Genomic DNA, 13,592 nt, shown 5'->3' with positions numbered 1-13,592 from the left:
CTCTCCATTCCTCCCTCCGCCCTCTGAGTAACAGAGCCCGATCCCAGACGCTCCTCCACCCTTCATAAAAAATTGCTGCATCACACCGCCAGTGTTCTAAATATAAACACGGGACAGGATGGGAGGCCCCCTACCTCCCTACTACCTGAGATGGACCACTAATGAGCTTAATCATTATGAAAGGGGCCTTCCGAGGGATAGGGAGGCGAAAGGGGCATGTTGACTGTGGCTGTACCTGAAATGGCATCCTATTCCCTATGTAGTGCAATACTTTTGAACAGGGTTCTGGTCAAAAGTAGTGCACTATATAGGGAGTAGGGTGCCATTTAGGACACCGCCTTTCCCCTCCTCACTAATCCTAGTTACTCTTTCTGCCGAACAAGGACAGTGCAGTTATGTTACGTTATGTTGCTACCCCAGAAAGGGTAAGAGGGAGAGGGGGAAACAGAGTCTGGGGTGGCGGAGAGAGTGGTGGGGACAGCAACCGATGTGTCCAAGGTTACCGTGGGCCCGCTGTGTCTGGGAAGCAGAAACCTGATGACGTCACAGAGCTGTGATGGCTTCATTAGGACAGGGGGTTGAGAGAAGGAGGGCTTGGAGAGAGGGGTTATGGTCTGCTGTGTGCACACATTTTGTAATGTTGACGTCCAGAGGTGATCCTGCTACAATGGCATGTTAATGGGTCTGTGCAGCAGCACTGTTGCTAAGTAAGTAAGGACCCCATCGCATCCTTCAAAAACAGATTGCACTTCTCGTTCAAAGGATTTACCCTTGATATCGGCATAGACATATCAACACAGTCTTTACTTTTCACACCCACCCTATGCCTGAGAGGAGATAGAGGCGTAATCCCACCAAAGTAGTACGAATAACATTCTCATTTTGAGGCCTGTCTGAGTAAGCCTGTATCTCGCTCCATTTATCGTCATCCTCATAACCAACCAAATCACAGACAGACAGCTCAGACACCTGACACTAACATTTAATGACTGGCCATGAAGGTGCCAAAACAAACATGATATACTGTGTTTCTGTCCCCACGGGGAGCATGGGAATAATAATCCTGGCTATTTGGTAAAGTCTGAAGGGATATGAGAGAACCTGGGTGTAAAATGAATCGGATAGCCAAAGATTTCTATGTCAAAAAGTAGAAATGTAAAAATGTGTTTTACACAGTTTGTTGGATTGAATGATTTATGACTTTGTGTGTGTGTGTGTGTGTGTGTGTGTGTGTGTGTGTGTGTGTGTGTGTGTGTGTGTGTGTGTGTGTGTGTGTGTGTGTGTGTGTGTGTGTGTGTGTGTGTGTGTGTGTGTGTGTGTGTGTGTGTGTGTGTGTGTGTGTGTGTGTGTGTGTGTGTGTGTGTGTGTGTGTGTCACTGTGTGACAGCTGAAGATGCCAGACCATATCTGCTCCCCTCTTTAAAAGCTGTTTGCACTCCTCAGCTGTCTTTAGGGTACTGCTGGTCTCCATGGTGAAGATGCACCTTATTCCATAACCACTGTAAACATAGGCAGACTACACGGTACTACAGTGCACTCTCCTACCGCCATGTCATGGTGCCTTGCAAGTTACTTCTTACTAGAGAGGTGAGGCAAACATTTGCTGGAGGGTAAGAGACAGATAGAAACGATTGCAAACACTCATAATACAGTTGAGGGTGACCTAACCTAGCCTCTTAAATAAACACAGGTACACCATTAACCTACACAGTCTCCAGGGGTAGATTACAACGTTGTCCTCTCTCACCCTCTCACGTCTTAGGAGAGGTTGAGACCCCCACACTCAGGCAATAACAACACACACACCACCACACCACAGACACACACACACACCACGCCTGCCCTGGCATCCAAGACAGTGAGCTGGAGAGAGTTTGACTTTCCCCTCTTTAGCGTTGGTCTCACAAGTACCCCACATCACCTTCAAATCGAATCAAATGTATTTGTCACATACACATGGTCAGCAGGTGTTAATGCGAGTGTAGCGAAATGCTTGTGCTTCTAGTTCCGACAATGCAGTAATAACCAACGAGTAATCTAACCTAACAATTCCAAAACTACTACCTTATACACACAAGTGTAAAGGGATAAAGAATATGTACATAAAGATATATGAATGAGTGATGGTACAGAACGGCATAGGCAAGATGCAGTAGATGGTATCGGGTACAGTATATACATATGAGATGAGTAATGTAGGGTATGTAAACAAAGTGGCATAGTTTAAAGTGGCTAGTGATACATGTATTACATAAAGATGCAGTAGATGATATAGAGTACAGTATATACATATACATATGAGATGAGTAATGTAGGGTATGTAAACATTATATTAAGTAGCATTGTTTAAAGTGGCTAGTGATATATTTAACATCAATTTCCATCAATTCCCATTATTAAAGTGGCTGGAGTTGAGTCAATTTGTTGGCAGCAGCCACTCAATGTTAGTGGTGGCTGTTTAACAGTCTGATGGCCTTGAGATAGAAGCTGTTTTTCAGTCTCTCTGTCCCTGCTTTGATGCACCTGTACTGATCTCGCCTTCTGGATGATAACGGGGTGAACAGGCAGTAGCTCGGGTGGTTGTTGTCCTTGATGATCTTTATGGCCTTCCTGTGACATTGGGTGGTGTAGGTGTCCTGGATGGCAGGTAGTTTGCCCCCGGTGATGCGTTGTGCAGACCTCACTACCCTCTGGAGAGCCTTACGGTTGTGGGCAGGGCAGTTGCCGTACCAGGCGGTGATACAGCCCGACAGGATGCTCTCGATTGTGCATCTGTAGAATTTTGTGAGTGCTTTTGGTGATTTCTTCAGCCTCCTGAGGTTGAAGAGGCACTGCTGCGCCTTCTTCACGACGCTGTCTGTGTTTGTGGACCAATTTAGTTTGTCCGTGATGTGTACGCCGAGGAACTTAAAACTTACAACCCTCTCCACTACTGTCCCATCAATGTGGATAGGGGGGTGCTCCCTCTGCTGTTTCCTGAAGTCCACAATGATCTCCTTTGTTTTGCTGACGTTGAGTGTGAGGTTATTTTCCTGACACCACACTCCGAGGGCCCTCACCTCCTCCCTGTAGGCCGTCTCGTCATTGTTGGTAATCAAGCCTACCACTGTAGTGTCGTCTGCAAACTTGATGATTGAGTTGGAGGCGTGCATGGCAACGCAGTCGTGGGTGAACAGGGAGTACAGGAGAGGACTCAGAACGCACCCTTGTGGGGCCCCAGTGTTGAGGATCAGCGGGGTGGAGATGTTGTTACCTACCCTCACCACCTGGAAGTGGCCCGTCAGGAAGTCCTTGACTAGTCTCTCAAAGCACTTCAGGATGACGGAAGTGAGTGCTACGGGGCGGTAGTCGTTTAGCTCAGTTACCTTAGCTTTCTTGGGAACAGAGACAATGGTGGCCCCCTGAAGCATGTGGGAACAGCAGACTGGGATAAGGATTGATTGAATATGTCCGTAAACACACTAGCCAGCTGGTCTGCGCATGCTCTGAGGACACGGCTGGGGATGCCGTCTGGGCCTGCAGCCTTGCGAGGGTTAACACGTTTAAATGTTTTACTCATGTCGGCTGCAGTGAAAAAGAGTCGGCAGGTTTTGGTTGCGGCAGTGTCAGTGGCACTGTATTGTCTTCAAAGCGGGCAAAAAAGTTATTTAGTGGGAGCAAGACATCCTGGTCCGAGACGGGGCTGGTTTTCTTTTTGTAATCCGTGATTGACTGTAGACCCTGCCACATACCTCTTGTGTCTGAGCCGTTGAATTGCGACTCTACTTTGTCTCTATACTGACGCTTAGCTTGTTTGATTGCCTTGCGGAGGGAATAGCTACACTGTTTGTATTCGGTCATGTTTCCGGTCACCTTTCCCTGGTTAAAAGCAGTGGTTCGCGCTTTCAGTTTCACGCGAATGCTGCCATCAATCCACGGTTTCTGGTTTGGGAATGTTTTAATCGTTGCTATGGGAATGACATTGTCAATGCACTTTATAATGTAAACAACGAGGTATAAGGAGAGCTACGTCAGGACCAGGAATGTGCCATACATTAACAAAATGACTCCTCTCCTTCAAAAACACATTTACAGGGTCATCCCAGCCTGGCCTGTCAAATGGACCTTGTTAGATTCCACAATGACAGTCTGGAAGGGAGAACCATGAGGAATTGGGACATTACATAAGATTAAGAGGTTGTGATGTTGACACACACACACACACGCACGCAAGAGCAGATGTTGCTGCCTGGTGGGAATGAGCCTGGATGGTATCCATCACCATCATTACTGGCACCTCCATTCCTTGTTACATATTTCTGCAGCAGCAGCCTGGTGTTGCTGGTTGGCGATACTCTCCTCCGCTGATCAGGCAGACACTGATGGGTCATCACTTAATTCCTCTCCTGCCCTGCCTCTCCTTCCATTCCCTCCACTCAATAAAGCCTCTCCCTTCTGCTCCCTCTTTTCCCCCATAGTCTACCTCCCTCGTTCCCTCTCTCATTTTCTCCATTTTCTCCACTCATCAATCTCAGCTGAGCCCCAGACGACGCAGCCTCCCCCCGCTTCTCCCCTGGAGGGCGACCGCTGGACTTCATGTCCATGTGTTCACCTCCTAAAGAATGAAAACCACTATATATTATGGCAAGACAACATAAGATTTTGGATGCAAGGCTCTCCAAGATTTCATTTCCCAAAGAGTTTCGGTAACATAACATGAAATCCTCTTCCTGAAATGCTGCCAGTGTGCCTCGTCTCCGCGACAACGTCCCTAATGTGGGATTTACTACCATCAAGAATACTGAAGGAAACAAAGGATGAATTGCGATTGGCCATAATCATCTCTGAGTGGTTTACAGCCTGTGAAAGGGTCTCTGTTAACACTATTGTAACGAGAAGTTTAAACTCCTATAGCTGCATCCCAAATGGTACCGTACTTACTATAAAATGCACTACTTTTGAGCAGGGCCCATAGGGCTCTGTTAAAAAAACAGCGCACTTTGTAGGTAATAGGGTGCCATTTGGGACGCAGACTCCACGACTTATACTGGAGGCAGTAAATATGCATTTGTGTGGGAAGAACGAGGGTCTGCGCTTTTACTGTATCCTAAAGGCACAATCACTAGTACATATTTGGGGTGGCCAAACGGCAGCCCTACCACGTAGTTTGCAATAAATCTGAACAATGGAGCAAAATAACCTTATAATTTGGGATATGGTGGGGTAAGACAGTTGTACCAAGCTCATGAGGTAGGAAGCCTAGTGGTTAGAGCATTGGACTAGTAATCGAAAGGTTGCAAGATCAAATCCCTGAGCTGACCAGGTGAAAATCTGTTGTTCTGCCCCTGAACAAGGCAGTTAACCCACTGTTCCTAGGCTGTCATTAAGAATTTGTTCTTAACCGACTTGCCTAAAGATAAAATGAGGCCTTTGTGTTGTATTCTTCAATAATCAATGGGTGTTCTGTATATCATTAATTAAAATGTCCACTGAACTGCTGTAAATATTGCAGATTGCTCCTTTAATGGTTTTTGTGACATTACCTTCACTAAGATAACGTGGGGAGATTGGGTGGTCTTATAGCCTCGTGTAGTTGAAATTGATTTACCCCCCTGTTGAACCTAGACCATTAATCATGGTGGTGAATACATCCTGCGGAAATGTGTGAGTACCATAGGTCTTGAAAGAAAGCAGAGACAGGAAAACACAAACACTGAGCTCCAAAACAACCAACATCACACCCACCACCGCCTACACAGGAGTCATGGAGAAACGTGATACAACCACCACCTCCAGACTCAGCAAGGAAAGTGAGGGGAGGGAAAAGCTCGCAGAGCCAACTTTTATCCTCACTCAGTCACTGTTGAACTTGTTTACCAGGCCAATGCCTTTGACTAGTGCTCTTTAAAAGCACACGGAACATTGACAAAAACAATTAGCTGTCAAAGAACCACTGTGGAGAATCCTTCCGCATCACAAACGAGTACCATTCCTACGTGGGACAGGAGTAAATGGACAGGTGGGTGTTTTCCTGTCTTTCACCAACACGATTTCTTGTTTGTTTTGGAGCTCACTGCTGCACTCTCCATACGCACCAGTGGAGCTTCCTCAGTAGGGGGTCTCCACCTTTCCCAGGCTAAATGCACTGGGCTGCACTGCTACAGCAGTAAACATCCTCATCTCATTCAAAGAAAACCAACAGATAGAAATCGGTGTATTGTTCAAGTCAAAGCCATCCTTATAACTGCAGTGAGAGGAGGGAATGAATGGGAATATCTATACCCAAGTGCAGTTGATTATTCAATAGATCTGAGTACTACATTTCGAGAGACTGCACACAAAACTTGACGTATAAACTTCAAAAAGTATCTCACATTGCCCTGCCTTTTCTGAAGCTTATGAAATCCTTCACCTCATAGCCCTCTATCTTTGCATCGCAGTTCGATTTCCACAAATTACTGGTAGAATCATAATTAGCTTAGAGCCTATAATGAGCCGAACCAAATCAAAATGCTCTAATTCAGAATTCTGGTATCATCTATATTTGCAGCATAGGTCCAACGGTTCCAGTAAATGAGAGTGAGCGATGTCATTCACCCAGAGGCCCGGGGGTATTAGCTTTGGGCACTGTGCCCCTGGATGACCAGCCACAGGTGTCCCTGTGGGGCCAGACCATAGACATACATATTCATACATCAACAGGCCAGACGGACACCTGCGCTGACTCAGCCGCCTGGGACTCTGGCCTGCTTTCCTGGCAGTCCCTGACCACTGTGTTGACTTGGTCTGGCTCACACTCATCAGCATTCCGTAAACTCAATGCACCATCCATGCATGTGAAGTACCGCTCCCTTCCCCCCAGTAAGAACATCCAGGAAATGCAGACAAGCCACCTCATCTGGGTTTGTGGCAGGTGGGAGCCACAGGGCACACACACGGCATGCGTATTAGTTAGCAAATGTGCCCTGATGTGTGGTCAATGGTCATTAGGCAATAGGCATTGACACATGGTTTGGACCATGTTTGTGTTGGGGGAAAAGAAAAAGAGAACCCGAATTTCGATATTAATCCAAACATATGGGAGTTTTGACACTGCTTGTAATGCTAGTACATGTCTCACCTGTTTTGACCATTGCCACAGGCTCCTCCCCTGAAATGCTACCTGTCTGCTTACACAGAAATAGGACGTGAGAACTGTTGAGTCGGGTCTGACTAGAGGGAGTACAGCTACGACCGAAAATTACTTTTTCATAGCAGGTTAAGAGAATTTATGCAGCAGGTTAATTAAGATAATTAACGTGGCAGGTTAGGAGACTTACTGTAGGTTACGGTTAGGAAACGGGTTAGGCGTAGGGTTAGTTAAAATGCCTCCGATCTTAGCTGTACTTCCTCCAGTCACAACCCACTAGGCACACCACGTCATTTCAGGGTGGAAATATGGGTAATATTTGTTTGAGAGGTTGATCAATAAGATTTCAACCTTTATTCACTCACTCATAAAGACAGCCAGAAGGTTAGTTGAATTCCCACAGACCTGCGACCTCTGCATGCCATCTTAAAACATGCACACTTTCTATGATTACATAAGAAGACATTTCTTTGTTACTGTAGGCTAATGCACTTCAAATAAAGTTTGATTTAATCCTATTCTTTAACTTTGATTTTTGGTTGAGATAGAGGTGAATCAAACATATTTATGATAACTTGAAGATTACATTTGAAATCAACCAAATCTATATATTATCTATTTTTAGTTGAACCCTGGGTTGCATTGAAACAATAGCTATTGATAACTTTGCAAATGCTATATAGGCCTAAATAGTATCATTGATGATGCAGTCAGTAGACTTATGAGGTATGGTTACATATAATTTACTTTGATAAACCTACCCTTTGGAATGACTTTGATAGCAACAGCGAATAAATGTAGTTATTAGGAGATCTCTCAAAAATCATTCCCACAATAGGTAGTAGTCAGTGACTGCTTCCACTGACTACAGTCAAAGCTTGGCCTGGTTAAATCCCTGGATGGGAGACCAAATGAATGGCTGTAGATAAATCAACTTGCCAGCCTATTGTATTTAGCTGATTGTGGCTATAACATTGACGATCTGACATTGTTACAAATTCAACATATTTTAGCACATGTTGAAAATTGGTTACAATGATAGTGTAACGGATGTGAAACGCTAGCTTCGTTAGCGGTGGTGCGCGCTAAATAGCGTTTCAATCGGTGACGTCACTTGCTCTGAGACCTTGAAGTAGTGGTTCCCCTTGCCCTGCAAGGGCTGCGGCTTTTGTGGAGCGATGGGTAACGATGCTTCGTGGGTGACTGTTGTTGATGTGTGCAGAGGGTCCCTGGTTTGCGCCAGGGTATGGGCGAGGGGACGGTTTAAAGTTATACTGATTGATGCTGTTGACCCGGATCACTGGTTGCTGCGGAAAAGGAGGAGGTCAAAAGGGGGGTGAGTGTAACGGATGTAAAACGCTAGCTTAGTGAGCGGTGGTGCTCGCTAAATAGCGTTTCAATCGGTGACGTCACTTGCCCCGCGGCTTTTGTGGAGCGGTGCGGTGGGTGACTGTTGTTGATGTGTGCAGAGGATCCCTGGTTCGCGCCCGGGTATGGTGCGAGGGGACGGTTTAAAGTTATACTGTTACAATGACATAATCCTGTGGTTGAAATATCACCCCAATTTCACCCTCAAAACAACATTGATGACTTTTTTCAAATCCAATGTATTTTCTACGTAGATTCCACGTCACAATACGTTGACAAATTAGGTTGAAGAAACGTTGATTCAACCAGCTTGTGCCCAGTGGAAACCTGTTGAGTCTGACATGTTGATATAGCCGCCCACACACAGGCCTACTGTTATTACTATGACAAACCTTCGTGTAAAAGGAACGATGTGTTCTCTTTAGTTAAATAGTATTAATTCGCAAAAGCCAATCCTATTAGAATTAAATGCTGCGCAGGAAACTGTAGCGGTGAGCACGCGATTGCTCCGAGCTTTGAACATTTCTCGTGATCAGTCGCACTGAAGCAATAAATAAGTCTATAACTTAGGTGAACATGAGCGCGAACTGTTATGGAAAATAACCAATTAAACCTCAAACATGAGCTGCGTTTGAAGTGTTTCTACACAAGCGACTCACCTTGAATTCCACGGACAGTTGAGGTGTATATTCAAGGGTCCAAAGCGCCCGCACCAAGGATGCCAACTGTGTGGTCACCTCACCCCTGGCAAGTTGCGCGTCCTCGTTTTTTACAATTCCGTTTACTCTCCCCTGACACAAATCAGACTTGTATTGTTCCAAACCAAGGTACTCGGCCAGCAGGTCCGTATTACTGAGGCACTGAACCACCGCATTCATGAAACAAGTGTTTCCATGATTCTTCAACCCAAGGACTCCGGGAGTTTTGTCGCCATAGCACCACGACAGCCTGTCTTTTATAGATCCATGAGGAGACAAAGTTGAAGCGCTCTTCTTCACCTTAATCTCCCTCGAGACCCGAAGTTCATCTGTATTAAAATTCCCTGAGTTGGCACTCAACGTGCACGCGGCGCTGTCTCTGAACCCGCCATCATCATCCTCGCCGTCAGGTGGCTCGACGTCGCCAAAGTGTGCCAAAGTTCCCAAAGTTTTCAGTATCCTGCTCATAAAATTCCCAACGGACTTCAACGATTTCCTCCTGAAAAGCTTCCCGGCTTTGTATTTCTTCTCTTTGCGTTTTGTAGATTTGGTTTTCATTGACTGTTTCCTCGTCTTACTCTCCTTGTGGTTATCCATGGTGGTTGGTTATTTACCAGGTGACAAGAAGTGAAAACGAAACTACTACTGAAGCAATAGACTCCTACCTGTCTGCCCTTACACCTCCTCCTCTCGAAACCACTCCGGTCTCCGCTAATAGACAATACGGTGGTTTAGGCACATGACTAAACAATGTCCCTCAGACATTCCGGTAATTACCGCCAGGTCTCGGCGCGCCCTTGTCATACTGTTTCGCTGGTAAAATGGTGAAGCAGCGGGCACCTGTAACCAGTAACCACCATGTAGGTGAGTTGTCTTCAACTCCATGATCCTCTGCTCAATACTTCCCCGTCGTTGACACGGTGCTCGAGCACAAACAGCTGGCGGTCTTTATCTCTCTCTCCCTCCAGCAGCGCTCGGAATGGTTTTCTGTTTGGTGGATAGTGCGCGTTATTCCCGCCCTCCTACAATTTTACCGTATATCAAATCAAATCAAATTGTATTGGTCACATACAAATGTTTAGCAGATGTTATTGCGGGCGTAGCGAAATGCGTGTGCTTCTAGTTCCGACAGTGCGGCAATATCTAACAAGTAATATCTAAGAATTTAACAACATATACCCAATACACACAAATCTAAGTAAAGGGATGGAATTAAGAATATATAAATATATGGACAAGCTATGTCAGAGCGGCATAGACTAAAACACAGTAGATAAGTGTAGAATGCAGTATATACACACGAGATGAGTAATGCAAGATATGTCAACATTATTAAAGTCACTAGTGTTCCATTTATTAAAGTGTTCCACATTGAATAATGCGCACGTAGTGACAGGACTCTGAAACGGATGGATAGTTGGCTTAATGACAACTTGAACAAGCTTGCTGACACTCATTTAGTAACAGGCGTATAAGCTTCCCTTATAATTAGATGCACGATAAGGACTATTGTGTATTGTTTAATCAAAACTATTGCAAGCGTTCTGGAGGCCTATATAAGCAAAATACTGAACCTATTTTGTATCACAGCAATTCAAGGTCTACACTGTACAGTACCCTTTTTTCCCTTTTTTCTATCATCTATATTGGCATGATGTGAGTAGGCTACGGTGTATGTCCTCTGTTACAAGATGGTCCCAACGGAAAATAAGGATATTTTTGAGGTGTGTAGGAGCCCCCTACTGTTTTAGGCTGAGATGGTTCTGCACCCTGGTGATGGGACACTAATAGACTGCACCTGCACTATCCTATCCTCTGATGGAATGGCTCATCTAATACTGCACTGTTGGAGACATGTTTCCCATGCCAATAAAGCCCTTGAATTGAATTGAATTGAATTGATATTACTGCACTGTTGGAGATATTATTGCACTGTTGGAGATATTACTGCACTGTTAGGAGATATTACTGCACTGTTGGAGATATTACTGCACTGTTGGAGATATTACTGCACTGTTGGAGATATTACTGCACTGTTAGGAGATATTACTGCACTGTTGGAGATATTACTGCACTGTTGGAGATATTACTGCACTGTTGGAGATATTACTGCACTGTTAGGAGATATTACTGCACTGTTGGAGATATTACTGCACTGTTGGAGATATTACTGCACTGTTGGAGATATACTGCACTGTTAGGAGATATTACTGCACTGTTGGAGATATTACTGCACTGTTGGAGATATTACTGCACTGTTGGAGATATTACTGCACTGTGGGAGATATTACTGCACTGTTAGGAGATATTACTGCACTGTTAGGAGATATTACTGCACTGTTGGAGATATTACTGCACTGTTGGAGATATTACTGCACTGATGGAGATATTACTGCACTGTTGGAGATATTACTGCACTGTTGGAGATATTACTGCACTGTTAGGAGATATTACTGCACTGTTGGAGATATTACTGCACTGTTGGAGATATTACTGCACTGTTGGACTGTTGGAGATATTACTGCACTGTTGGAGATATTACTGCACTGTTGGAGATATTACTGCACTGTTGGAGATATTACTGCACTGTTGGAGATATTACTGCACTGTTGGAGATATTACTGCACTGTTGGAGATATTACTGCACTGTTGGACTGTTGGAGATATTACTGCACTGTTGGAGATATTACTGCACTGTTAGGAGATATTACTGCACTGTTAGGAGATATTACTGCACTGTTAGGAGATATTACTGCACTGTTAGGAGATATTACTGCACTGTTAGGAGATATTACTGCACTGTTGGATATATTACTGCACTGTTGGAGATATTACTGCACTGTTAGGAGATATTACTGCACTGTTAGGAGATATTACTGCACTGTTGGAGATATTACTGCACTGTTGGAGATTTTACTGCACTGTTAGGAGATATTACTGCACTGTTAGGAGATATTACTGTACTGTTGGAGATATTACTGCACTGTTGGAGATATTACTGCACTGTTAGGAGATATTACTGCACTGTTGGAGATATTACTGCACTGTTGGAGATATTACTGCACTGTTGGAGATATTACTGCACTGTTGGAGATATTACTGCACTGTTTGGAGATATTACTGCACTGTTAGGAGATATTTATGCACTGTTAGGAGATATTTATGCACTGTTAGGAGATATTACTGCACTGTTGGAGATATTACTGCACTGTTAGGAGATATTACTGCACTATTTGGAGATATTACTGCACTGTTAGGAGATATTTATGCACTGTTAGGAGATATTACTGCACTGTTGGAGATTTTACTGCACTGTTAGGAGATATTACTGCACTGTTAGGAGATATTTATGCACTGTTAGGAGATATTACTGCACTGTTGGAGATATTACTGCACTGTTTGAGATATTACTGCACTGTTTGAGCTAAAAACATAAGCATTTTTCTTCACCTGCGATAACGTCTGCAAATCTGTGTACACGGACAATCAACTTTAATTTGATTATTCATCACGACTATCAAACAAATGTCCTAAAAATAGTTTTGTCAGGCTGGCACATCCCCCTGCCTCACTGCGATCTGGAGACACACGTGGATGAATCAAATGACGGGAAAGACACACAGAGAATAAATGGTTTTAATGCTACTTGGTAGTGCATGTTTTGTACCGCAATGTGCAATACACTGCTAATATTCTCAATCAATTTCGGTTTTCATTTCACAGCTCGCCAAGACCATATATTGGATTTAGTGAGCCAGATGTGCTGATTTACTCAGGCAGATGTATAATATTCATATTTCACTTCCAATATTTTTATAATCTCATGTATTATTGCAGTGTAAACGGAAACCTTGTATTTCCGAGGAGTCCGCACTCTGCAGCCCCCAGTTCCAAACTTCTGCGATGAGTCAGAAACTCAAACTCTTACCCTATAGGGCTATACATTACTCTTATCTCATAGCATGGCCTCCGGAGTATTCAGTGTGTGTGCGTGCGTGCATGGGCAGTTGGATGGGATGCCCTATTTTACAGAGCTAGGGGTGTAGGTTATGTTTTGTTGACTTGGTCCGTCGATAGCGCACTGCAGGTTTGCTCTCTTTTTGTGGGTAGCGGACTAGTGGGGTAGCTATTAATTATTGAGTTTTGAGCTTCTGAGCAATCGAGAGGGGAATGAGTTTGAGAAGATGGAAGCATTCCAAGAGGCTCGCTGGCCACACACACACACACACACACACACACACACACACACACACACACACACACACACACACACACACACACACACACACACACACACACACACACACACACACACACACACACACACACACACACACACACACACACACACACACACACACACACACACACACACACACACACACACACACACACACATACACACACACACACACAAA

At 44.5% G+C, this 13,592-nt stretch overlaps 1 protein-coding gene across 3 annotated transcripts in view; it reads right to left on the bottom strand.

Annotated features, from left to right (window-relative positions):
* LOC124002952 (ubiquitin carboxyl-terminal hydrolase 43-like) overlaps positions 1–10,164 on the bottom strand; it is a 125,055-nt gene extending 114,891 nt beyond the window's left edge. For all 3 annotated transcript variants that reach the window (XR_006833169.1, XM_046310810.1, XM_046310811.1), the window contains exon 1: positions 9,136–10,164. Coding sequence is in view for 2 of the 3 variants with exons in the window: in XM_046310810.1 (XP_046166766.1) it covers positions 9,136–9,771 (636 nt within the window). In the remaining variant the exon portion in view is untranslated. The remainder of the gene's footprint in view (positions 1–9,135) is intronic.
* Between the last annotated feature and the right edge of the window lie 3,428 nt (positions 10,165–13,592).

The sequence above is a fragment of the Oncorhynchus gorbuscha genome, linkage group LG18, assembly GCF_021184085.1.
Source record: "Oncorhynchus gorbuscha isolate QuinsamMale2020 ecotype Even-year linkage group LG18, OgorEven_v1.0, whole genome shotgun sequence".
Classification (NCBI taxonomy): Eukaryota; Metazoa; Chordata; class Actinopteri; order Salmoniformes; family Salmonidae; genus Oncorhynchus; species Oncorhynchus gorbuscha.
The sequence above is the reverse complement of the archived record's forward strand: the minus strand, read 5'-3'. Positions and strand labels throughout refer to the sequence as shown.